This window comes from Mesoplodon bidens (assembly GCF_964165515.1).
Source record: "Mesoplodon bidens genome assembly, chromosome: 5".
In the NCBI taxonomy this organism is placed as follows: domain Eukaryota; kingdom Metazoa; phylum Chordata; class Mammalia; order Artiodactyla; family Ziphiidae; genus Mesoplodon; species Mesoplodon bidens.
The window spans coordinates 105,186,976-105,214,103 of NC_138161.1; the positions used below are offsets into that span (position 1 = coordinate 105,186,976).

General features: G+C 40.0%; 1 protein-coding gene across 10 annotated transcripts in view; it reads left to right on the forward strand.

Annotated features, from left to right (window-relative positions):
- Positions 1 to 26,782, forward strand: part of TP63 (tumor protein p63) — a gene marked incomplete at both ends in the record, with an annotated part of 242,353 nt that extends 215,571 nt beyond the window's left edge. For 4 of the 10 annotated variants that reach the window (XM_081234847.1, XM_081234845.1, XM_081234849.1 and 1 more), the window contains 9 exons: positions 708 to 823; positions 1,867 to 1,976; positions 2,622 to 2,758; positions 4,662 to 4,744; positions 7,694 to 7,830; positions 19,415 to 19,572; positions 21,759 to 21,903; positions 23,213 to 23,306; positions 26,486 to 26,782. In XM_081234847.1, the coding sequence (XP_081090973.1) occupies positions 708 to 823; positions 1,867 to 1,976; positions 2,622 to 2,758; positions 4,662 to 4,744; positions 7,694 to 7,830; positions 19,415 to 19,572; positions 21,759 to 21,903; positions 23,213 to 23,306; positions 26,486 to 26,782 (1,277 nt within the window). Of the gene's footprint in view, positions 1 to 707; positions 824 to 1,866; positions 1,977 to 2,621; positions 2,759 to 4,661; positions 4,745 to 7,693; positions 7,831 to 14,016; positions 14,132 to 19,414; positions 19,573 to 21,758; positions 21,904 to 23,212; positions 23,307 to 26,485 lie in introns of those variants that run through there. The other 6 variants (XM_081234848.1, XM_081234850.1, XM_081234852.1 and 3 more) reach the window with 3 other exon arrangements.
- Positions 26,783 to 27,128: the final 346 nt, after the last annotated feature.

Below are 27,128 nucleotides of genomic sequence, written 5' to 3' on the forward strand. Positions count from 1 at the left end.
AGAATGAGAATGTGCAGCCAAAGGTTACAAAACCCATTCATGTCATTAACTCTTGGAGCAGCTTCTTTCTTTTCGAGTTCCACCATGTATCACATTTTGTGAAACTTTGCCTATACTCTTTTAAAACTTGCTTGCCTTTTCTTACGCTCTAACCTGGGGCTCTTGCAGCACAATAAAAACAGTTAGTTTCCCATCTTTATGACCAAAGTAAGATGGAGACTTCATGATGAAAAAAAGAATAGACAAAGTGAAAGTTATATCCTTGTCCTCCATAGCTTCCTATTTAGTATTTTTAATGGTCAATTTTGGGGCAGTATTTTCTCTCAAGCTAATATATTTTTTTAATTAACTTGCTCCTTTTTCTTCCATTTTCCAGAGAAGCTAGAAAAATGTCCTGTATGGATCAGGTCAGAGATGTAGTCATAGAGTTCTCTACCACTTGAATTGTTTACCTCGACCATCAGAAACATGGGACTATTCCCTTAAATACAGATGAACATTCCTGTCCTTTCTGTGGCTATATGGGTGGCGATACTTTCATGTGTTAGATCTCTGGCAACAGGATCTATTCCTCTTTTCAAGGATGTATATTTCCTCTATTACACAAACCATTTCTTTGGCCACCAACGTTCTGTCCATACAGTTTCATTTTGTTTTCTTTGTTTTGAGAGTGAAGAACTAAGAATTTTTTTTCCTCCATTCTGCAGGACAGATCGCCCCTCCTAGTCATTTGATTCGAGTAGAAGGGAACAGCCATGCCCAGTACGTAGAAGACCCCATCACAGGAAGACAGAGTGTGCTCGTACCTTATGAGCCACCTCAGGTAAACAGATAAGGACTGGGCAAACTTGAGATTATTAGTTTTGGTGATAGAGGGTGTTTCAAGCATCAATCTCTATTTTAGTCCTTGTTATAAAACAACTAAACTTTTTTGTGTTTCTTCTCTCCCTGTTCTCCACAGGCCACTTCTCTATCCCCCTTCAAAAGTCCTAAATTTGAGCTAAATTTATACTTGGTAATGTGGCTCTGTGTCCATGTTCCCATCTTAAAGGCAGACAGTAATTGAATCTACAGTTGAGTTTATACGTGACATTATTATCCAGAGATCTTAACTGGCAATTCAGCTAGTAGTGGATGTACACAAGTACTGGATACAAGTATTTTTACACTGGCCTGAAAATGGGAGACCCTAAGATGGAACTCTTAGCTGAAGTTTGAATGTACAGGTTCACAGGTTAGAAAAGCAGGGTGGTGTGGCAGAAAGAACACTGGGGTAGTGAGAACAGAGACTCTTCGTTTGCTGACTCACTCTGTGGACCTTTAGCTTATAACTCTCCATCTCTGGGCTTCAGATTGCCTCACCCATAAATTCATTTTCTGGACTAGATGATTTAATTTTGAGGACCTTTTAAGCTCCAGAGTGTTCTTTATAGAAGTGTACATTCACATATATGTTGTACTGTTTTTTATCTACCTTGGAAAAATATCCCTGGAGCATTACTGCTATAGTTAGTAATTTTTTCATCTCTCTCTTTTCGTATATGTGATGAACCCTATTTGAATTAGGTGATATGATCAGCTTGCAAATGAATATGTAGGGTCAAAGATTGTTATTTTTTAAAAGTCTATATCTCACCTTGGGTAGGGTCCAATGTTACAGATATTAGCTTTAAGCTTCCCAAGGTCCAAGGCAAAGAAGAAGCTACTGTGGATTTTACAGTTTGCCTTTGTAGAAGAAAGCATATCGCTTCCTCAGAAGTGGAGTTGTTTAAATAAGTGAGAACTAAGAAGGAAGAACTGAGAAGAAAGAACATCAGTTCAAACCATGGTTAACACCGACTGTTTTTTCCCCCTCTCTGTGTTAAGGTTGGCACTGAATTCACGACAGTCTTGTACAATTTCATGTGTAACAGCAGTTGTGTTGGAGGGATGAACCGCCGTCCAATTTTAATCATCGTTACTCTGGAAACCAGAGAGTAAGTGGCATTTGCAGAATTGTCATTCTATAGAAACTCTGGGCAGAGGGCAAAGTGAAACTGTGTTTGCTTTATCATTACCTTTACATGTGCAGCAGAGAGCTACCCTTGATTTTGTCCTTTGTGCTTTAAATCCTTGCTGCAAACACTTACATAAAAGATCTAAGAAAGTGGAGACACAACGGGGTGGGTAAAGGTAGAAGAGAAAAAAAAAAGAATTGGGAAGGTGTTCAAGTCGCTTCATACCTGAATTCTTGACATTTGACTGGAATAGTTTCTGATTAGACAGTGTTTGTTTTCATGTGGCCCCTGAGGCATTTAACAGTTTCTTTGAATAAGTCTGAGCTGCCTATGGGGATTTTATCTGGAGACATCCACTGGCTTAACTCAAGTTTCCTTCAAAATATGTAGCTAAATACAGCTGTTCAGCTAATGGCTTGGAGGTTCTTTGCAGAACAAATGGATGCTATTTACTAATATCGCTCATGGCGTGTAAGCACTTTTGTGTTCTGCCAGATGCTTTGGGGCCCATCCTCAAAACAGCCATAACCGAGCTGGTAGTGGTGGTGCACTGGTGATGGCCAGCAGGGGTCTTTTCAAATTCTTTTAATTTAACCCTTTCTTCTCCTCTTCTCTAATTCCTAGTGGGCAAGTCCTGGGCCGCCGCTGTTTTGAGGCCCGGATCTGTGCTTGCCCAGGGAGAGATAGGAAGGCAGATGAAGACAGTATCAGAAAGCAGCAAGTCTCGGACAGCACAAAGAACGGTGATGGTACGAAGCGCCGTAAGTAGCTGTAGTGGCCAAATGGGGTTAAGTCTTCTCCAGAGAGGGGAGCTGGGGAGTGATCTTTGAGAAGCTGCAGAATAAGGCCTAAGGGCTTTAGAGGCAAGTATGACCCAGGGCCCCAGAGCTGATGGGAGCAGCTCTCGCTGAAATGGGCTCCAGGTGTACACTATAGCTTTTCAAAAGCAAATCATCACGGTGAGGATTTCTTAGTCAGCAATGCTCCAAATATGCCTGCCAAACCAGTAGCATCAGCATCATCTGGAAACTGGGTAGAAATGCAAATTCTTAGTTCTCAGACTTGCTGAATCAGAAATTCTGGGTGTGAGATCCAGGAACCTATGTTGTGTAAGACCTACAAGTGATTCTGTTGCCAGCTAAAGTTTGAGAAGCAGTATCTTAGCCTATTGATATCCATTTATTTTTCTATTATTGAGCATGAGGGTTGAAAATGCTACCTGCCTTCCTCATGAGTCTGGGGGAATAGTGAGACTTAAGAACACATTTTATAAAGCGCAGTCTGGGAAACATGCAGATCTGGGTTTCATTGAACCTTGATGTGTAGGACCCACTTGGGGCCTTAGTTACATCATTTATAGTGAGGCTAATGATTTAGGTCAGTTGTTTTCCAGCTGGTCTTTTTAAGCAGTAAAAGCTTTTATTAAAGAAATATTTCAAAGAATGCAAAATAGCTGAAAGCAGAGCTGCTGTAGCTGAAGAAGCAGGAATTGGGGTGGGCTGTGGTTTCATGCTCCACTCACACCACCCCTTGCCTGTGAGGTACAAGTCCCCAGAGGCCTTCAGATAACAGAGGCTCTTCAGGTAACAAGTATTTGAAAACCATTGATCCACTCCAGCTACTAAAGTGTGAGACATAATTCTAGAAGGTGTCTTGCATAAGCCTGATATCACTACAGCAAGTATTGTAAAGAACATCACACTATGAATTATATCATGAAAAATGTTTTAATCTTTTTACTGATTATTCTGCTGAAGAAATAAAAATTTCTGTTGCATTTTATAGAACAACAGTGTTATTACAACTGACCTCCATTAACTTCTGGCTGTTCAGTGTGATTTACTTTTCCAGTTAGTCTCTTTTTCTCCCTAATTATTCCTCAAAAAATCATATATATAGGATTTATATTATATATATAATATCAATAGTACATATAATATCCATAATTATATCTCCACCCTTATTTTCCTCTTAGGTCTGTCTGTTGGCCTAGCTCCATACACTTCCCTGAGCACCTCAGTTACCAACAAATCAGTAACTTTCAGTAAGAACGATTACTTGAACTCTGGTAGGAGAATCCTCTCTATACCCTGGATCCTGGGTGTAGTTTCTACATTGTGGAAACCTTAGGGATTTATGAGATTAATTCACTCATTTTACCAAAGAGAAAACTGAGGTCCTGGAAAGAGAGACTGCTTATCAAAAATTATGCGATGTACATACTGACATCGGAAGGGTAAACTCACAGGGCTGAATGCACTGGCAAGACAATCTCTATAGCATGCATTTACCTCCTTGGAAGATAAATGACCTGAAAAATAAAACACAAAACCAATGTATCTTCCTTTCCTGAACAGCTGTTCACAGACCCATACCAGGAAGACACAAGGATTCCTGCAGCACTACTTAAGCCAGAGGCCATTTTCCAGCCTCCTCGACCTCCCCCGGGGTTTTCTTTCATTTGTTTTCCCTCACATTCCCTCCTCCCCACCTCATTATTGCTAGGTTTACATCTAAGGTAAAAGCAATCATCACCAATTACTGGCTGCTTAGAACTAGAAATTCTAATCTCATAAGTGTTGCTCGTGCTAATGTGTGTGTAATAAATGTATTTATTGCTTCAGAAATATTACCAGGATGAAACTTGCATTTTTCCTCCACCAGCTTTTCGTCAAAATACACATGGTATCCAGATGACATCCATCAAGAAACGAAGATCCCCAGATGATGAACTGCTATACTTACCAGTGAGTCTCCCTTGGGTATTCATGATCGCTTCATTTTCACCTTCTTTGAATGAGCTTTTACTCTGGGGTTATCTTTCGATTATCTGTGACAATGAGAAAAGGGTGATGGAGACTAGTGAGATAAAACAGAGAATTTATTTTTTGCAAAATTAGGAAATTACTGCTTCCCTCTCCAGTTCTGGAACATATTAACAGTGTGGGCTCTTCTACTTACTGCTCACCCAGTCAAAGCTACCTTCCTAATAAAATTTTTCTTATGCAAATATTTAAAATTAATTTGTACTTCATTATTTAAGAGTGATAAGATGATTTTAGACAGCATGGTCATACCAATTTAGGACTAAAATTTTGTCAGAAGGCATTCACAAAGTCGATAATACATAGTGAATTGCCTGGGATTTCTCTTAGGGAGTGCTATAAAGAAAGCCAAGCCAGGCAGAATCTTCAATTATATGGGAATGACGAGAGACTTGGCCCAGTTATTCTGTAGGAGCATTTTTCATTCCTACAAGGAATATAAGCGCTCTCAAGGTCACCAAGGTGCCCCTTCTTAGGCTATGGTTATAGTTCATCGAATTCTTATTACCTTAGGTCTTTGCTATCTAGAGTGGCAGCAGAGTTTGGGTAACCATTATATCTCTTGATGCCATCTACACTGACTTGCGACACAGGCAAGCTAGGCCAGGAGATCTGACTGGGATTAAAACTAAGCCACAGGTTTGGGTGTGCCATGCTTGCAGCCCTTCCTTCTTTGGGCCCTGAAGTTCGGGTAAGGGAATTAGACTGCTTGCTAGCAGAATAATTAGACAGTGAGTTAGCTAAGATTCTCAGTGTCTTGTTTCTCAGGCTACATATGGAAACTGACATGTGAACTCTAAGTTAAACATTTTCCTGCTATACTAGATATTCCGAAAGACCTAATATGTTTTCAGCTGATGAGATAGAAACCACTGGAAGAGCTGTTTTTTTCATGAAATTTCAGTTTGTAATAATGGAGAGATATCCTGTATTCTGTTACATCTTATTTTTAGTGAAGAATTAACCAAACTGTAATGTGTAAAGAAACAAACAAAAAAAAACCCTTAATTTACCATGAATTTGGTTGGTATTTGTTGAGTGGCAGTAATGCGAGACCCTGAGCACTTAGAGATCAGTAGGGTAAAATTCTTACCTTCCAAGATCTTGCCTTCTAGTGAGGAGACAAATAGGCATAATGCAATGAAATCAATGCTTCAGCAAAGCTAGGCATGACACTGTGGGAGCACATAGGAAGGATGGAAGAATCAGCCTAAAAGACTGAGGTCAGGAAAATCTTCTCAAAGAGCATGATCCCAGAGCTGGGATTAGTAGGAGTTAACCCAACAAAAGGTAGAGAAAATCTTTCCATTTCTGAATTCTGACAAACTCTGCCTCTCGTGCTCAGGAAGGAGGCAGATGATGTGCTAGGGTGCACAGGGTAAACAGACACTCACTCTCGGGGTCAGGCAAGTGCCCTTTGTTCTCCACTTGCCTGTCTCTAGTCCTGGTCCTGCTCAGACTTTTTTTTGTTGTTGACTGGGATTACTTTTTTTTTTTTAACATTTTTATTGGAGTATAATTGCTTTACAATTGTGTGTTAGTTTCTGCTTTATAACAAAGTGAATCAGTTATACACATACATATGTCCCCATATCTCTTCCCTGTTGCATCTCCCTCCCTCCCACCCCCCCATCCCACCCTTCTAGCTGGTCACAAAGCACCGAGCTGATCTCCGTGTGCTATGCAGCTGCTTCCCACTAGCTATCTATTTTACATTTGGTAGTGTATATATGTCCATGCCACTCTCTCACTTCGTCCCACCTTACCCTTCCCCCTCCACATGTCCTCAAGTCCATTCTCTAGTAGGTCTGTGTCTTTATTCCCATCTTGCCCCTAGGTTCTTCATGATCACCTTTTTTTTTTTTTTTTAGATTCCATATATATGTGTTAGCATACGATATTTGTTTTTCTCTTTCTGACTAACTCCATTCTGTATGACAGGCTCTAGGTCCATCCACCTCACTACAAATAACTCAATTTCATTTCTTTTTATGGCTGAGTAATATTCCATTGTATATATGTGCCACATCTTCTTTATCCATTCATCTGTTGATGGACACTTAGGTTGCTTCCATGTCCTGGCTATTGTAAATAGCTGCTCAGACTTTTTAAAGCTTTTAAGAGACTCTCTTAAAGAAGGAAGCACATTTTACCTCCACTGAAAACTTGTGTCCTTCTAGAGGTAGTTACAGTTAATTCTAGTTATTTGTGATACTTATGCTTTATGAAGTCACTGTGAACACTGTACAAGCAAATACTGAATCATTGCTCCTAGAGGAAATACAGGATTAGGTTCCTGTGAGCCTCTGGTCATGTTTTTAGTAACTGATCAATGCATTACTTTGTTTCATGTGTGTTTCTTATTTAATATATGCTGTTGATTCATTAACATTGAACTCACTGCCCATAGCACTATAACTCATGGCTGACCTAAGCTTATCTAACACATATTTTCTCCATAAGGCACATCACAGCTTTCTTGCACTTAGGAACACGAGATAGCATGGCAGCTGCCCTTGGGAACTATTTTAAATGGAAAAATCACCCACAAAAAGTGAAAAATGTGGCCCTAACTAGACTATGAGAAGGACACTTGTTTCTAGTATGAGAGCTGAAACAAAAAGGCAGAGCATCACCTTCTCCCGCCTCAGCTGGGAACTTGTGCAATGGTTGAATCAGCTTTTCATCACTCTGCGCATGTCTGTGAATGACTGTAAAGCCTGCCAGTGTTGTTTTTCCTGTTACAAATAAATGTTAACAAGTAGGCGAATTCGTCCATGCAGAATCCACGAATAATGAGCATTGACTGTACTTCTGATAGTTCTACAGCTCTTCATTTTTTCTTCACTTTTCTTCTGCTCTTTGACATAGGTGAGGGGCCGTGAGACTTATGAAATGCTGCTGAAGATCAAAGAATCCCTGGAACTCATGCAGTACCTTCCTCAGCACACGATTGAAACATACAGGCAGCAGCAGCAACAGCAACACCAGCATTTACTTCAGAAACAGTGAGTGTGTCCCTGTGTCATTTTAGGAGATGTGAGTAAGATGACTGTTTATTCAGGTCAGCAACAGGGTGATGGTTGGGTGATGTAAAAGATGAGGTTGTGAGCAGAATATGGTAGGTTCAGATGGGCTGGGTGGGACACCTTTTTTCACTTCAACAATCTTCTGTTTCTTATAACCTTCCCTTTGAGAAGTTCCACCTATATTTTGAAATTGAATACAAACCATTTCAAGTGAATTACAAAAGAGACTCACACTAACAGAATTAGTTCTCTTGTCTATGCCTCTGATCCAAGCACATCTATCAATAGTAGAACTTTGAGTACACACTCTATTCTAGTAATAATGTGTTTGTTTAAAAACATGTTCTCTTCCTCATCTCAATAGACTATTTTGTCCCTCTCCTGGGATGCACACAATCCACTTTTGGGAAAACTGTTATAGGGACAGAACATAGGTTTTACTATGTGTCTTGAGTGCTGTGTTGAGGATTCAGAGTCCCAGTGCATGCTCATTTGGCAAACATCTGGATGCAGAAGGGCAAAGTGGCATCATATTGCCGTGTTTTAACATCCCTATTCTAGGTCTTCTTCCAGCGATACATGTTTACATCAATGAGGCCAGATTTTGCAACCATATTAGAATATACATACAACCTATTTACATGTTAATGTTTACCTAGATTCTTGGATCTTTGATTATGTTAATTGTTTTATGACTAACCTGAATAAAATAGCTCTTATAAAAGGAAGAGATGTTGGTGAATCAAGACTCCACTTATACTTACCCTTCTGTGGCTAAGAATAATCACTTGTTAGCTTAAAAACTATTGTGTCTGTACTGGAAGTATTGCCAGAGTCTCTGCAGATAGATGTAAAATATAGACATTTGGGGCTCATTTTAGTAATTCAAGCATTTAACTTTATTCTTCAGGTGAAAAAAAATAAACCCAAACCATCTTGCCTAAGTCAAAGATTGTCTTTTACAATAGAAATGTAAATGAGCAATAAATAGTGGATCTTTTCTCATATATCATTAGCTACTCTAGAGAGATATCTATGGAAACTGTAATAAAAAGAGATTGCTTTTCTTTTTTAAATCAAAATAAATGTAGGTGAGAAGGTTGGACTGCATTTCTGATAGTCAGAAGGCATCCTCTGAGCCCATACCTACTGACCATGAGGTGTGGGGTGGGCAGCAGGGGAATAGAAAATAAGTATGCTCTCTCTTTAAAGGACTTCAGGCTCTTTGAGCATTTAAGACCTTTTTTTCCTGGAAGAGATCTCACCATTCATTTCTGGCACGAAACTTTGCAAATCATAAATATAAGGTTTTAGAGTAAGGCTGACTGGAAAGTTGAATCCGGTGGTTCCTTGGGGACATAGGGTACTCCAAAGGAGAATTAGAATTCAAGGTTACAGAATTCCCATTGCCAATCCTATATAGTCTTTAGGATATCATATAGAAATATATATTAATACATTCAAGTGCAAAACTGATTTAGTTCTTATAAACTCATAAAAGAGGAATCAAAGAAATAGACTTGTAACATCAATTACAAACCGAAAGGGGATAAATGCCTTCTCCAAGATATGCATGTCATGCTATTAAGACATACTCTCAGATCATCACCAGTTCACTCTGGAAATGTTTGGCTTAGCCAAAATGACCTCAGAAGGACGACTCCATAGCAGATCATGCTGAACTAGTTGCTCCGTGATTTCCTGCCTTTTTTTTTTTTTTTTTTTTTTTTGCGGTACGAGGGCCTCTCACTGTTGTGGCCTCTCCCGTTGCGGAGCACAGGCTCCGGACGCACAGGCTCAGCGGCCATGGCTCATGGGCCCAGCCGCTCCGCGGCATGTGGGATCCTCCCAGACTGGGGCATGAACCCATGTCCCCTGCATCGGCAGGCGGACTCTCAACCACTGTGCCACCAGGGAAGCCCCTCCTGTCTTTTTTTAACCAGAAAAGTTCTGTCAGTATTAAATGGTGTGGTTTGAAAGGTCTGACCCTCTAGCACAGGGGTTGGCAGACTTTTTTTTCTGTAAAGTGCCAGTAGTAAATACCTTAGGCTTTCTGGTCCATATATATGGTCTCTTGTAGCTCCCCAGTTCAGAAGCACAGCAGCAAACCACAGACAATATGTAAACAAATGAGAGCAGCTGTTACAATAAAGTTTTATTTTATGGACATTGAAGTTTGAATTTCGTATAATTTTCACTTGTCATGAAACATTCTTCTTCTTTTGAATTTTTCCTACCTTGTAAAAATGTAAAAACTATTCTTAGTTTATGGGCCAGGTTTGGCCCATTCACTATAGTTTGCCAATCCTTCTTCTAGATAAAAGGGTGGCTTCTTCATGGCTTCCTGATGTTCATATTTTTTGATAGGAGTATCTGGAAGCTAATCTATATATTCTAAAGTAGAGACATATCAAAAGATTTTAGGAAGTCTTTTAAGGTGTCATTTCAGTATCTAACAAAACAACAGCAGTCTTTAACAGAGACTTCTCTTGTCTTTCTTCTGGCTGAAAAAGACATGCCCATCTAGACACAAAATATGGTTCATCATCAGCTAAGACTGGAATAGTTGACGTGACTCACGTAATAAGCTTTTTACTGAAGATCTGCTACGTGAAAGCAGTAAAAATAGAGATGAGATAGATGAGGTTCCTGCCACCCTATAGTTTACGGTTTGGTGGTGAATTCCTAACCAGAACACCTTTTGAATCTTAAGAAAGCTCTGGAAGTTTATTCTCAGCATCATGTAAGTTCATAGGACAATTGTAAACAACTTGTATAGATTAGACAGTAGAAGGAATAGTTTTGTCATAGTTTTAGAGACTTTACAAGCCAAGATGATCTGTTTCAGTTGAAGGCATGTGCATTTGTTTGTTTACATGGAGTACACGAGGATATATAGTCCCATGTCCCTGGATGATGAGTTATCCAGGGCTTATAACTTATCTAGCCTAATTGGCTTGCATTGCTCTAAAGGGAAATTGTTTTATTATAATTAATATTCCATAAAACAATATTTCATCAAAGAAGAAAATATATCTTAAAATTATTATTTTAAGAAGCTCAAAAGATTTTAGAGACATATTTTCACTTTTTTGCATGTGTGGTCACAGATAAATAGCAAGGAATTTGTAGCCCCGTAGTTTCCTGTGGTATCCATTTATATGTATCATTGCATGTTTTTGAGTGCTTGTCTCACAGTGTATAAGAGCTAACTTCAGCTGTGATAACTTGTGCATGGAAATATAACAGACTGCAAAATGAAATCTTTGCAAAATATAGACATTTGGTCTAATTATGTCTTTGTTACATTATATATACATGGGTCTCCCTCCAATGATTGATATGAATTTATATAAATTCTCCAGTTACTGTATTCTTCAGCTCTTTTATTTTTATACAAAGCTCCAAGAAAGAGCACGAATGATTAGACAAAGAAAACTGGAAATCTAATTCCTGGCCATCATTTGAAAAGAATACATCAGCTTGGAAAATGCCTATGATAGCCTGTAATTTCCTTTGCAAAAACTTAGTACCAATATTTTATGCTGGTAAGGAATCAATTTTATGCTTTTCTTTATAGTAGAGTGAAAATTAGTGGGAAGAGAATACACTCTGTACGAGGTAGCAATAAAATATTTTCAGTTTAATTGCTTCTATTAGTTTCTCACTATATGTTTTCTCACTGCTTGCTTTTCATTTGTGCATGGTTCTCCCTATTCAAAAATTCCTTCACAATTACCTTCATGATCATAGGCTTTCTGGACGATAAATCTTACACTGAGTTTTTGTGAATTGAGTTGTTATAGCTATAAGTAGGCTTTATTCCATTTATAAGGAAATTTGATTTTAGTTGATTTGCTCATATTAGAATAAACATAGGGAGTTACATTCATAGGAGCCAGAATCTAGCGAGAGGACAAATTGGACACATTCTTGCCACTGGACTCCTTACCATCATATTTTCAAGGGGCATGAACTCTTAAGACAGTTTTGCAGCAGCCACTTGAGACCTTTTTAGCAATCTTTTGACATGTGTACTTTTGACCAATACTATCTCTTGTTCATTTTTTTCCTTCTGTAATTACCCTCCTTCTTGGGTAAGATCTGATCTGAGAGCAGCATTACTTTGTTAAAATTTTACTTAGCCCAACACTGGAGAATTATTTTTAAGTTTCTACAGGATAGATGTACTTTGATTTTAATACAAATGTATGACATCCTGAGGAGCTCTTAGCGTTTCCTTCTCCTTTATGATCACTTGATGATCGCGGCTTATTAGTATCAATGATATAGGTCAGAGAATATTGGAGCAGAACAGAATCTTCAAGACTATAGTTCTAGCCCCTTTGTGCTATAGCTGGGGAAACTGAGGCCCAATGAACTACACCTGTGATTTCATAGCCAGTTCATAATAAATCTGAGACTAGAATCAGATCTGGAAGACATAGCTCTTTACAATATTCTGGACTGCTTCATTAGTTAAGAAAGTCATAATAAGAAAACAGAAAGCAAGCATTCATTCCCATTTTTCTGTCCCTGTATCAGGTAGTTGGTATTTACCCTTGTGGTTTCAGTGTAAAGCCCTATTTCTTTAAGCTCATCTGGCTACGATTTTCTTCAAGAATGTTGATAATTATTCCTCTGATTCATGTATCTGAGAAAGAAGCAAGTAATATTTTCAGAATTATCAATGTAGAAGAAAGCAGAAGACACAAATCTTTCTCTCTCTCACTGACAGATATGACTAATACCATACTTCTAAGTCTGACTTAGAAATTCTCCATGCTTCCAGAATATTTGTTTGAAATTGCCAGTTTCATAGATTAAAAAAAAAGGTAAATATGGGCAGTTTCATGTGGTTCAACCTTATAGGTCATGGCACTGCACAAGCCTTTACAGTTTACACAGTTAGTTTAGAACTTCACGAAAATGTTAGGAAGTTGTCAGGACAGAGATTTATTAGCTCTGAATTGGTAATGCAGAAAAACACCCTCAGATTAATTAAATTCAGATAGATTAAATCACTTTTCTAAGTTCTCACGTCTCATTGCATAACTTGTCTCAATTCTAGTCTCAGTGTGTAATTCTCTGATCCAGACATTTTTTTATAAGTGAAAGATGATTTCTGCATGTTGTCTTATGCAATCCTTGGTACAAGAGAAGCCCCAAGATGTAATATCCACACAAGAAGTCGAAGCCATTGTTCTTTAGTTGGTAATAAATTGCGTCCCTACTAATTTGTATTCTGGCATCTTCTTTAAGATGATCCCAATTCTTGCTGGTAAGATGGCTTACTAAATCTCAGCACTGAACAAGTGAAAATTGCTTTGTTCCTTTGCAAGGAGTAACCAAATGTGATTCAGAAGCCATCCGGGCAGTAATTCCCAAACAGTTCATGGGGTTGCACAACCCTTAGGAAAATAAGAGGATTTGTTCCTGGCATCCTTGTGTCATAATTGATTTCTTCATAATGCAAAAGTTGCTTTTGTGAGTTTGATATGTGCATTTCTAGGCCAAGTTTGTGACTGAAAGGATTAGGATATTTATCCATCACAATCTGGGCACATGCAAAATGCTCATTAGTAGTTCTTTACAAAGGCATGATGACACAGCCCCCAGACTGATAAGATCATATTTCTTCATACTTCAGAGTTAAGCTAGACAGGAACAGTAATGAGGTATCATAATTGGGCAGATGACATTTTACAAAAGATTGAAGTTACTTCTTGTCTCTGCATTCCTTTTTGCAATTAATTGAGTCCAGTATGCCAAGCACCATACTAAGCATCTTGACCTACCTTGTCTCAATAGTCCTCAACTGAGTAACTTGTGGAACTTCTTAAAAGTATATGTATGCCTGGATCCAAGCCTTGTCTCAGAAAGGATCCGGGAAAATGCATGTCTTTAAAGTTCCACAGGTGATTCTAATAGTTCTAGATAACTATCATTGCCTTCTCTCATTTCTTCTTCATAAAAATCTTGGGAAGTCATCTCTGAGTAATCTTAAAGGAAAGTAAAGAGGAAGAAACAAAAATAGCCATGCGGCATTCTGTTCTGACTATACTATGATCATGAAGGTAGAAGGATGTGTTTCTGTATTCAGTTGATTTGAATATATGAAGTCCTAAGCCTTCATCTTTTCTTTTCTCTGGTTCCTCTCTGCAGTCTCCTTTCAGCCTGCTTCAGGAATGAGCTTGTGGAGCCCCGGAGAGAAAGCCCGAGGCAATCTGACGTCTTCTTTAGACATTCCAGCCCCCCAAACCGATCAGTGTACCCATAGAGCCCCATCTCTGTATTTTGAGCGTATGTGTTTGTTGTGTTTCCGTGTGTGTGTGTGTGTGTGTGTGTGTGTGTGTGTGTGTATCAAGCCCTCATAGCCAGGACTTGAAGACACTTTGGCTCAGAGACCCAACTGCTCAAAGGCACACAGCCACTAGTAAGAAAATCTTTGAAGGGACTCAAAACTGTACAAGAAAGGACATTTTCTGCAGATTCTGTATCCTTAGATCTAGCATTGGTCCATCAGGAACCCCTGTGTCTGTCTGTGAGCTTTTGTGTTGTTTCTTGGGAGGGAGGAGCTCAGGTTGGGAAGAGGGGCATTACGATGTTTATTGGAACCCTTTTCTGTTACCTTCTGTTGTGTTTCTAAAACTCATGAAGAAGCTTTTGAGCAGGTCTCAAACTTAAGATGTCTTTTTAAGAAAAGGAGAAAAAAAAGGTTGTTATTGTCTGGGCAGAAGTAAACTGTAGGCGACTGAGAGACTCAGGCCCTTTTAATTCTGGTCATGCAATGATACTGCAAATAGTAACAAGCTAAGGTGTCAAGTGTACTGCTGGGCAGAGAGGTAATAACTACCATGAGTAACCACTGCGGGGAATGATTTTTTCTTCTTTTTGAGAACTTGCATTACCAGTATCCTCCCCTCATATGTAGTAGAAAGTTCATTAATTCTGTGCCAGGTCCTGCCACTGCCACCCCATGTCAGCATCTGATGTGATAGTTTTCCTTGCTTTTGGAAACCCTCCAAAATTTGTGTTTGGACCCCAAGGCAGGTAAACCTCTTTTGTCATTTTAAGAGGAGGGTAAAACTACCCCCGTAATATTCTTTCAGGCAGTCATATATCATTCTTCCATGTCCACCATGGAATTCAAAGTCCTCTCACCAATTCTATAATTAACTCCTTTGATTGGAGCTCCATAAAATCAGCCATATCACTGACACTGTTCAAATTGCCGTGTCCAGGACACTTATGCTTTGTTTAAGTGATGTCCAAGCAGACACATTTTTAAATCAACACTCCTGGCCTAAAAATGAAAGACAGGAAGAGTAGATAATTTTTCTTTTTTGGTTCAAAGACTTTAGAGAATCTATTTCTATTTTAAATCATGTTTTAAAATAATAGTATAAAGACTTAAAAAATCTGCTCCCCATACCAGGTCACCAGCTCTTTATTCTTTGTCACCACAGCAATGATTTCTTGTTATTGAGGCTGTTGCTTTATGAATGTGTGATTTTAATTTTCAATAAACTTTTGCATCTTGGTTTATCTCGCAGTTTTTCTTTTCTGTCTCTTTGGCTTTTTTTAATTCCTTAAATGCTAGAATATTTTCACTTAAGTGATTGAAGTACCATGTGTAAGTCTAAAGAACAAGAAGAATAGGTCACTTTGGTTCTGTCTACACTATTGTCATAGTTGGTGTTTTTATTTAAGATACTCTGTATCAAGGTCATCAGTCTTAAAAGTAAATTTCAATGCCCATGCTAACTTGAAAATTTATTTTAGCCCTGTGCATGTTTAATTTCATCATAAAGAGCTAGGCACTATAGCATCATTTGTTCACATCTCTGAATAAGCCTTGAGTTATATCTTCAGTTGCCAAGTTCACTAGAAGAAATTTAAATCAAATTCCAGTTTATTAAACAAATTGGCTTCTGTGACACTGGTGTTAGGAAATATCCAGAAATCTGTGGTGGAACCTGTTGTGCATAGGTTTTTTAAAAAATTACAGTACGTTCTGATCTTTGAGTAACAAGTTTTAAAAACTTCAAAAACAACCGTTCTAAATAAAACTAATATAGTCACTTAGAAAAATACTTAAGAAAAACAAGAAAAATACTTAAGAAAAAACATGTTTATGTTTTAGATAAAAGTATAATAGTAAAATCAGATGATCCTGTTACATTGGCACTGTTTTCAATTAATCTAAAAACCTTCTAATCTCTTTTAAGGAATTCACAAATTTCTTAAAGGGTTAGTGAGTATGTTTAATTTTTTAATGTTTGTTTTTTCTTCTGGAAGTTTTTTTTCCCCTTCACCCTATTTTTATGGAAGTTTTTAATGTGTTTATAGTGATGTTTATATAAATGCATATATTTGAACTGATAGAAAATATTTTATAATTACAGTTGATCTAGCTGGAGAATAAATGCAGCTGTTCGTCTTTAGAAGCAAGATTCCTCAGCTAGAGAGAAAAGTTACATTTGGGGAGGTACTGGGAAAAATTTCGAGGAGGAACAATTCCTTTTCTCATGTTCATGTCTTCCCTTTTTCTGACCTGCCCCATATCCACGGTGTTTTGCTCTACCCCCAATATCCCTTTCCCTTCTCGGATCCCGCCATGCAAAAGTGGTTTGGTAAAATAGATTCACCCTGATATATTGCCAGATTCCACTAGAGAGTTGCTTTTTCATTAGCAATGGAAGATTTAAGGCCAAAGAAGGAATCCTTTGGTGGAATTCTAGGACAAATTGTAGGACAATGTCCAGGGCACTTACATAATCTCATTTAATCTTCATAGCAAGTCTTCTGGAGTGAGTGTAATGCCTGTTCTACAGATTAAGTAAATGAGACTCCAGAGACCTATATACTACCCAAAGGCACTTAACTGATTTGTGTCAGATCGAGAATGTGAACTCTAATATTTCGATTGGCTCCGAAATTTATGTTCCTTCTTTGTTTGTCTATGGTTTGTGACCTACCTTCCTCAACAATAATTTAAGTGGCTTAAAATAAATGAACTAATAAAATGGTCAAAAATAAAGACCACAAAAAACAGGAGAAAGGAATTGTAACAGGATTTGGAAGAAGGCATTCACTATAATTGAGGGTCCAGGGAAAATTCATAGCTCTTAAATACATTTTTACTTTCCTAGTGGTGGGCATTAATGGTTCAAGCAATGTTTCCATTAGCTCTTGCTGTACATTTGACTGATTTGCGAGGATGGGAGAGATATGTAGACATTTCTTTAGGTTACAGAGGACCAACCTGCCTCTGGAGTCTGGGCAACCTGGCATCTTTGTTACTTTGTGTTGGGCAAAGATAGAGGAAGAAGCACCTAGCAAAGCTTCTCTTGGTCACCTTGCCCTGAACGTTCTTGCACTTGGATATGGACTTACAGATGTTCCTAAGTGTATTCAAATGTGCTGACTCTTATGCAAACCTTCTACACAGGGATGGAGAGGTTTTGAGGATAGCTGGGTCTCCCTTTACTATATCCCTTGGTCTCCTATTTCCTCTCACTACTTCACCCACTTCTTGATGTATCCTATTGCACTCCACTGTCTTACTTCTGGGAAGATGTCACAGAATGAAAGGAAACACTCTTAGACTAGGAGCCAAGAGACCTCTCAGCCCATCATTTAACAATGTGTGACTTGGGCACATTTTTTCTTAGAGTCTTATATTTAGCCATCTGTACAAGAGGCATAATCATTTCTACCCCTCCCTACCCTGCCATCCCATGTCCTCCTGCACAGGGATTTGAGACTCATTTGGAAAATTGATAAAGGAGAGCTTGGTAGCCTGAAGAATCTAACAGTTGGGAGAGTTTATTATATAAATACCCATTTATACAACATGGATCTAAACCTGTCTTCTTGAGAAGGGCTAAAGTGAGAAATCAATACCCTCCTACTTTAAGACAGTGATTCTAAAATGCAGCTGAATTGTCAATTGCACATTAATTGTCATGTTCATTTATGCAAATATAGCATATTGTTTGAATTCTTCTAGCTGTGGCTCTTCAGTGATATGGAATGGAGTCTTCCCTGTTTTGTGTAATTATGGAGAATACAGAGAAGCAGCTTTGAAGTCCAAGCCTAGCACGACTGTAGCACTCAGGTGTTAGAGCCACTTGTTATTTTTTCAAACATTATTATAACATGTTTGTTTGGAACTTGGATTCATTTACAGAGCCTTCTAAATCTGATACACATATACACACACAAGCAAATAAAACTCAAAGAAACATTTTTCCTCTCTTCTCTAATAAAGATATGGCTGCAGCAGGGAGGAGACAAATAGGAACAAAATAATACATTTTATTTGAGGAGTGTAAACGGGGAGGTTTTCCCCTTTTGCATGCTCAGCCCAATCTTCATTCTCTGGTCACAATAATGACACACAGTAAATGCCTGACAGTGTGTACAGTTCTTCCTCATCTTATCTTTTTTGGTTTTCACCATAGCCCTACAAGGTAGGTTGGATTGTTATCCCATTGTATCCACTACTCTATGAGCTTCTCTGAGATGGGACCATTTCTTATTAGTTTTCCCACCTTTAGCATCTAACTCATGCAGTAAGTGTATATATTTTTAGTTTTTATATATTTTAGTTTTCTGATGAGGGATATTTACTGGCTTGCACAGCGACCTATAGCTTTCTAACATATGCTGGAGGGAGACTTAAACGTTGTTTATCTGACTCTATATCCGTCCCCGATTCTAGCAGATATCACTAGTTTTATATTCAAGGGAACAGTCAGGAATGGCAGTTGAATAGGGAATGTTGTATATAATATAATACATAGTATGAAAAACCAATTCTAGTAAATCTCCAAATTGAAATAATGCTGAATGGAAAACTGTTTTTTTGTTTTGTTTTGTTTTTGTTTTTGTTTTCTTTGTCTCTCAAGAGACTTGTGGAAACTTAACAGAACAGTTGTTTGGACTCCCGGGTTCCCCTTGTGTAGAGAGGCTGTTGACATTCCGGTGGGTTCCCTCATGGCCCATGAACAGCTAAGCTGAGAAAGCATGTTTCCGTGTTGAGGCCTCTGCATGATGGCAGGTTGTGCTACCAAATGCCCTGTTTGACTGGCTTTGTGGTTATTTTCTGCATATGCCCAAATGACCTAGGAAGCTATAGGTGAAATGCCTCAGCTGCAATTTAGCATGGCATCTCCATGTCTTTCATAAGCCTTTGGGTCTTCACTCAGTTCTTTTCCCTTATTGATTTTCACATTGAAAGGGATGGAGAAAACAATAGAGGGGAAAAGAAGATGCAATGATTTCCCCTCTCACAAAGGAGATGCTTTAGGAAGATATTCAGCTTTGTCCTCTACTCATGTAGGAAACACACGATTTGATGATAGCCTTGTGATCCCTGCCAAGGTAGGAGAGATTCTCAGATAGAAACACAAATAAGTTCCTGTCATTGTTCTAGAGGAATATTTTTGTAAGTGTACAGTTAAGGTTATGTTTTAATATGAGACCTGTTGGAAATGACCAGTCCCCACTCTTCAGCGTCCTGTGCTCACCATCCTTCCCATGTTTGTGTTCCCAGGACCTCGATGCAGTCTCAGTCTTCCTACGGGAACAGCTCCCCACCTCTGAACAAAATGAACAGCATGAACAAGCTGCCTTCCGTGAGCCAGCTTATCAACCCTCAGCAGCGCAACACCCTCACTCCCACCACCATTCCCGATGGCATGGGAGCCAACAGTAAGAGCATCTCCCTTTAGCTGCAGCTGGAGGACCAATAGGGCTAGTGTAGGGGAAGACTTTGCTCTGGGATTGGGGGAAGGCTTGCTCTGAAGCTACGTAAGAGGCACAGTGGACAGGACAGATCAAAGTTGAGTGGCTTAAATTTCTCATGGTGAACTTTTTCTCACTTTTAAGATGTATGGTTCATTACAAAGCACACTGGTAGAGAGAGAGAAGGCTGTTCCTTTAGTAGGGATAAGGATCTCTGTGAAAATGAGCAGTCGACATCCTGCCAACCTGGATGGGGACCCACCTTCTACATTCTTTGAGATAGTCAAAAGGAAATATGTCCAACTTGTGGGAAGTAGCATAGTGTGGTGGACTTAAAATCTAGAGAAATAGATCATAGTATGGACTCTATTGCAGCGTTAGCTGCATAACTCTGGACAAGTCACCTCTCTGCTCTAATGCTCAGTTTTCCATTCATAAAATTATCACTCTGCACAGTTAACAGTTTATGCGTCTGTGGCCCTACACTTTTGGGCTTCTCAACTCATCTATTCCATCCTATACACAGTTATTAAAGAATTGACATAGGGAAAGGAGTCTCCCTTTTATTTATTCACACACAGATTCTTCATATCAACTAAGTATAACTATAAGAGACAATGTGAGAATCGGACCTCAACATGGATGATGATTGGTGCATAGCTTTGCTGTAAATATTATTAGCTTGTCCACTAGAACTTAACCTAGCAGAGTGGATACCCAAACTTGAAAGAAAAAAAGGATGGTAAAAATGTGGAAGGGATGCAAAAGCCCAAACACTGTCCATGTATCCTATAATTACCCTCATAAAACAGTGCCTCAGTCTTATCCTAGAAATCGTTCATTATTTTGATCAAGCCTTTAAACTTGCATTTCACTGTTGCCTTGAAGAGACTGGGTTTTCTTAAAGAAGTTAAGGGAGGTTAAGATTATGACTCTTTCTGGTTCTGATAGCACGTTTAGATTTTAATGAGATAAGAGATATATGAGGTTTGGTTACCTGGTATGACAACGAAGACATTAGAGCCAGACTGCTCTCTCACTAGTGACAAATACATCCTAAGACTCTAAACCTGACCCTTTGGCAGGTCTGCTGTTTTGACAGTAAAAGGAAAAGGAACCATTTATTTTTTGCTTTCTTTCTGATGACGTCTTAGAGTCCTCAACTTTTTCTTGAGATGACAAAATAGTGGTAGTGGTAATGATCCTTCACATTTGTGTAACAGGTTACTTACTTTTTCTTATTTATGCTTCATAATTTTCCTCTAATGGCATCAGGAAAGTCAGTGGGGAAACTGATAAGACATGCTAGGCCTATGCTCTTTAGCTAGCTAGTTGGTGGCAGAGGCCTTTCCCCTTTGGCACACTACTGTTCACTGAAGTAGAAGCAAACTGCATTCATCTTTTTGTAGATATGTTATTTCACTATTTTTTTTTACCTGAAGACAAAATTTGTTTCATAAATATTGGTATTGAGGTTTTCTTCTCTATGAGTGAATGTTTACACTTTATGGTTTAGTAAGAAACCAAACCAAGTTGGTGGTGTTCCCAAATATAATCATGAAATGGACCAGAAAAAAGAGCTGGGGTCTTTCATTGCATCCTTCCTTATGAGGCATTTGGTTCCCTACAAATATTGCAATAAATCCTCCTGTTCCCAAACCAATATTCCAAAGGTCTCTCTTTCATTCAAAGGTTTGTTCACTTAAGTTTTCTGAGCATCTGCTCTGTGCCAGGCACTGTGCTCGGGTCTGTGGGGACCCAGATGTGTATAAGGTCTAATCTCCATGCTTCAGTAGACTAGCCTAGTGAGGGACTCAGAAATATAACCCATGAAGACAAATACAAGGAGGACTATATTAACATCAGGAGCAGCAAGCAACTGGGACAGAGCAGTAGAAGTAGAGAATGAAGTGGGAAGAGATCGTCCTAAGAGAATGTACCAAGGTCAAGAAGTATGTAATTAGTTTGGAGTTTGGTGACTATTCTGTTCAATGAGATGTAGGGTGCTTAAAGGGGTGTAGTGAGAGATAAGACTGAAAAGGAAGGCTGGTAGATTAGGCCCTTGGTAACATTAAACCAGGCGAGATGGACCACTGGGATTCTCGTATGTGATGATGGTAGTAACCCTCTCTGTTCCTCCTGCTTCTGTTCAGTTCCTATGATGGGCACCCACATGCCAATGGCTGGAGACATGAATGGACTCAGCCCCACCCAGGCCCTCCCTCCCCCTCTCTCCATGCCATCCACCTCCCACTGCACTCCCCCACCTCCGTACCCCACAGATTGCAGCCTTGTCAGGTGAGTCCACAGCATGTGTCCCTGGGGTCCTGTCCTAAGCATCTCTGGGTGGTGGAGGGTGGATACCATCAAAGTTAATAGCACAGTTGGAAAGAAAGCAAAGCAGCCCAGTGGTTGAAGTTCAGCCACTGTTATCTCTGATCTATGGAGTCATCAGCAGCGTTTAATCAAAGCAAACCACAACAGTCAGCATGGGAAAAAGTGAAAATGTGAGTTGATAGGCATATAAGTTTTCATGCCTGTTTCCCCCATCTTCACTTACTCCCCCCCTCCCCCATCACATTTTTACAGTAAGATGTGGCCTTCAGATTGGTGCTCAGGGCTGGGGCTCCCAAATGGGCACTAAACTTGCTATCTTGCTCCCTTTCCTGCTCTCTAGGCCTCATAGCTCTCAGCCACCATGGGATCATTATTTTAGAGTTGGATGTCCATAAAGAAGTTTGAATGTTAGTAAAAATGACAGGGATTTTCAAGAACCTGATGGCCTCTTTTGCTTTGTCGTATGGGAACTAGGGACATTCCAGGAAAGGGAGTTCAGATAGCCAGAAGAAAGAAAGGCATGAAGTCTGGAAAATTCTGTTTCCAACAGAGGCAAGCATTGATGCCCAAATCTCATGCCTAGTGCCCTGCTTCATGTGCAGAATGATTTTTTCATTTGGCTGCTGATATAATATGGGTTGGTTCCCATGTGATGGATGCAACAGTACTAGCAGTGTCAGAGAGATGACAAAGTGCATGGCTCATCATCCAGCATCTGGCTCTGTGACGGTGGTGGCATCACCAATCTGAGACCAGAGCCGTAAAGGAGTGGGTCTGTATTTTGATGAGGACACTGATCAAAAAGCATGAATGACTTCACAGTATAGTGGCCTACAATTTTTTCTTAGCCACATAAACCATTCTCAGAAACCCCAGATATAAACAATTGAAGGAGAGGTGCTCTTTTTGAAGTGAAGAGCTAGGAGGCAAGAGGGCTGGAAACCTGAGCACTGGACTCCTTCCTTTCACCCCCTGCAATGGCTCCTAAGACACTGATATGGAACCCCTAGAATTCCACCAGTCACCATTTGAAAATCTCTGCTCTGCAGGCATCTTTAAGCAGTTGATTTTAATTTTATAGACCTAAAGTTTGTGTCCCTAATCATCCCCAGACCTCCAATCCAAGGCCCCACATATATTTTGTCTGCCCCTAATCTCTTATGTAGGGCATCCCAGGGCAAAATGTTGGGTTTTCCTTTATCTTGCCAATGCAGTTGGGGTGAACTTTCTTTTTCTGTTTCCTCCTTCCTCTTCCCTCCTCCCTCTGCAGTTTCTTAGCGAGGTTGGGCTGTTCATCATGTCTGGACTATTTCACGACCCAGGGGCTGACCACCATCTATCAGATTGAGCATTACTCCATGGATGTAAGTAAACGTTAGACTTTTCTCTTGAGTTTTATTCCTTAAATTCCTCCCTCTGGTGACATTCACCTTGTAGTTGAATCCCCTCTGTTTTTTGTCCTATCCCAGTCCTCAGTTTTGTTGGGACCCATAACCGTATTAGAAAGATTCCCAGGCCTCCACCTCTACATATGAGAAGCTCAGGATCAGTGGTCCTCAGCTTCTCTGATCAGTCAGCAGTTGTCTATTGTGTGCATACTATATGCAGAGTGGGAGTGAGATCTGATTCCCACCTTCAAGGAATGTATGATCTCTAAAGAATTCAGAGGACTTTTTGGTTGTTCTTATTAATTGGTGTAAGACCCCAGGGAGGATAGCAGGAATCAGGTGATGTTATTCTCACTTTAAAATATGGAGAGACGACAATATGGTCATTTGCCATGATGGGTTGATGACAGAACCAGGAATAGAACCCTGAGATGTAAGCTTCCAGTCTTTAACTCTATTGATTGGCCTTTTCTGCCTTTCTTTAAAATAAGATGTCACAGAGGATTGAGCTGTGCCTCTCGACTAGAACCATATGTTCATTCATGGTCAATTCTACCAGAATAGGTCCCAGCCATCCCTGATCACTGGGAAAGATCACTGGTCATTGGTTCAAGTCCCAACTATGCTTCTTAGTGGTAATGAGAACTTGGGGTTATCACTTTGCTTCTCTGGTCCTCAGTTAATCCAATTAGGTTCAAAATCATTGCCTTCTGGCTCTGATAGTCTTGGAAGCAAGCTGGATAGGAGGGGACATTTTCTTGCTTCCTACAGCACTTCTTGAACTACTGTTCACATGAGTGGGAGCTCATTTTGTTTGGTTTACAACAATCTGGTTTTCCTCCCAGGCTGCTCTTTATGCTGCTCTCTTTGGGGTTCACTATCCTCCTTTCTAGCTTCCAGAGGGCCCTTTGGGCTAGTGGAAGAAGATACTCTCTGTCTCTGCTGCCGCTTCTGTAGTTGGGACCTCTTTTTGCCCCCCCCCCCCCCTTGAGCACCGATGCTAGAGATGTCCCTGCAAGCGTGAGAACACCTCTGCCCTCTGGTGACAAGTATATGCTATGCTGCCCCTATGCCCGCCCCTATCCACTCCCTCAATCACCCCTGGCTGCTGCTCCCTGATGGAAGAAATTAAAAGTAAATGCTATAGAGAAAGCTTTAGGAGTACGTTCCGACAAGTTTCAGAGAACTTTACAATGATGTGCATCCGTTGAAGGCAGTTTGACACAAGACAGTGTGTTGCCCTGTGTCTGAGAGCCTTACATGATGGAATAGGAAATTTGTCCCTTCCCTATATTTTTAAAGTTTTACCTTCAACTGGCTCACTGTCCCTGCTGGGGAGTATGTCAGGATGCCCCTTTAGCTTCAAGGATCTGCTGATGCTCCCCACAAATCTATCTTTGCTGGTGTTGGCTAGGTCCTGGGCCAGGCTCTGGGCCACAGCTTTCTCACCTGTCAGTATAAGTTAAAATCTATCTAGAGAGTAATGCAGATTAATGGAGCCTAGTGTACAGAGAGTTTTGGACTTACTGTGAGTTTCAGAAGCATAAAGAGCTATGCTCACTTATCTATTTGTGGAATAACTTCTTTATAATGTATTCATCTGCTAGAATAGGAAATTGGAGTACCCACACTGCACATTTCCAAACTAGGAAATATTGGGAGGCTATCTAATCTCCGCATCCTCACTTCAGCTTCTTCCTGCTCATCACTGGAAATAGACAACTCCTTTTCTTCTTGACTCTCAACACCAGTCTCAGTTACTTCACATACCTCCCTGGAAAAGGAATATGGTTAAATTTTGGAGTTGTTATAAGTATTTCCTCTAAGATGCAAGGATGGGTTAATCATGGTATAACATAGTAATAATTCAGATGATTAAGATTTGCATAGTGTGCTTTATAATTTGCAGAGTACTCTCATATCCACATTTGCATATGAGTCCACAGTAAGTGTTGACCTAAAAAAGTGTTGACCATTTTACCAATGAGGAAACTGAGGCCAGTAGAAAATAAGTGACTTAATGAAGATCTAGAGCCAGTCAGTGACAGAATAAGAACTTCTGTCAAGGTCTTGTAACTCTAAGCACAATGTTCTTTCTACCTACCATACTGCTCCATAAAAAATGTGAGCCAATGTTAAAACAAGTTAATGAGGAGCTAGTTCAGGTAAACAGAGATGCTACCACAGTTAGTTAAGATCAACCATCTTTGTTATGCCTTCTACCCCCAACCACAGAACATGGACATGTACTCTGTATTTTGATACCCTGATTTATCCAAACACCAAGAAACCTTTTGGCCATTAGGGCAGTTTTAGGCTCAGAGGCGGTCCTGAATCCACAGTTCATTCCTTAATTGTGTAACTTTAGAATTATCAACCTCTCTGACCTTCAGCTTTTCTGTCTATAAAATAGGTTGAATAATATCTACCACTAATCTTAGCATTAAATGAGATCATGGGGCTTCCCTGGTGGTGCAGTGGTTGAGAGTGTACCTGCCGATGCAGGAGACACGAGTTCATGCCCTGGTCCAGGAGGATCCTGAATGCCAAAGAGCGGCTGGGCCCGTGAGCCATGGCCGCTGAGCCTGCGCATCTGGAGCCTGTGCTCCGCAACGGGAGAGGCCACAACAGTGAGAGGCCCACGTACCGCAAAAAAAAAAAAAAAAAAGAGATCATGAATAAAAAATAATTAGTTCAACCCCTGGCATGTTGAAAGAGTTCAATATCTGTTAGTAATCTTTTGTTCCCATCTCCTCATTTGAGAAGTGGTGGCATTCCATTAATATCTTTCTTCCAGTGATTAGAGCGAGGTAGATTTGAGAGTTGGAAGTTTCCTTTACCTAATATTTTTGTTTGGGGATTTGTGTTCTCTGATCTAAATATTACCTCTATTTTACCACTGAAGAAACTGAGACCAATAGAGAATAAGTAAAATGCTACATACAAGAAGAGATGGCACCTCAAGCCTGTACATCTGTGCTTAGTTACATATATGCCAAAGATTAATAAAGAGCTAATTTTATTTTCCAATTTAGAGTTCAGTAAATGCAGGTCAGTTAAAGCCGAGCATTGGGGAATGACACAGAATGGTGTGGACTAAATGTCAGTTTGTCCCTTTGTCTTAATTCTTCCTGATTTGCTTCCCTATTGCACAGGATTTGGCAAGTCTAAAAATCCCTGAGCAATTCCGACATGCCATCTGGAAAGGCATCCTGGACCACCGGCAGCTCCACGACTTCTCGTCCCCTCCCCACCTCCTGCGGACCCCAAGTGGTGCCTCCACAGTCAGTGTGGGCTCCAGTGAGACCCGGGGCGAGCGTGTAATTGACGCTGTGCGCTTCACCCTCCGCCAGACCATCTCCTTCCCACCTCGCGATGAGTGGAATGACTTCAACTTTGACATGGATGCTCGTCGCAACAAGCAACAGCGCATCAAAGAGGAGGGGGAGTGAGATGAGCGTTGCGGTTTGAGCTTTTTCCGTCTTCCCACCCGCTAACCCCACTACAAGGCACCACTGTTTGACCAGCCAAGCATTTTTCCTAGCTCCTCTCCTTCCTCTTTTCAGTCAGGTTTCTTAAGGGAAGGAGAAGGAAGAGGCTACTTTTTACCTAATGTGCAACCTGGCATCTGATTCTGATTCTGGCTTTAAGCCTTCAGATCTCTTGCTTGCAGGACTGAAATTGTCATGGCTAGGTAGAAGTGAGCAAAAAAGCAGTGGGTGCCTCCTTAAGCTGCAGAGGTCTCTCCTTGACTTTTATAAAGCATTTTCACCCTTATAGTCTAAGACTATATATATA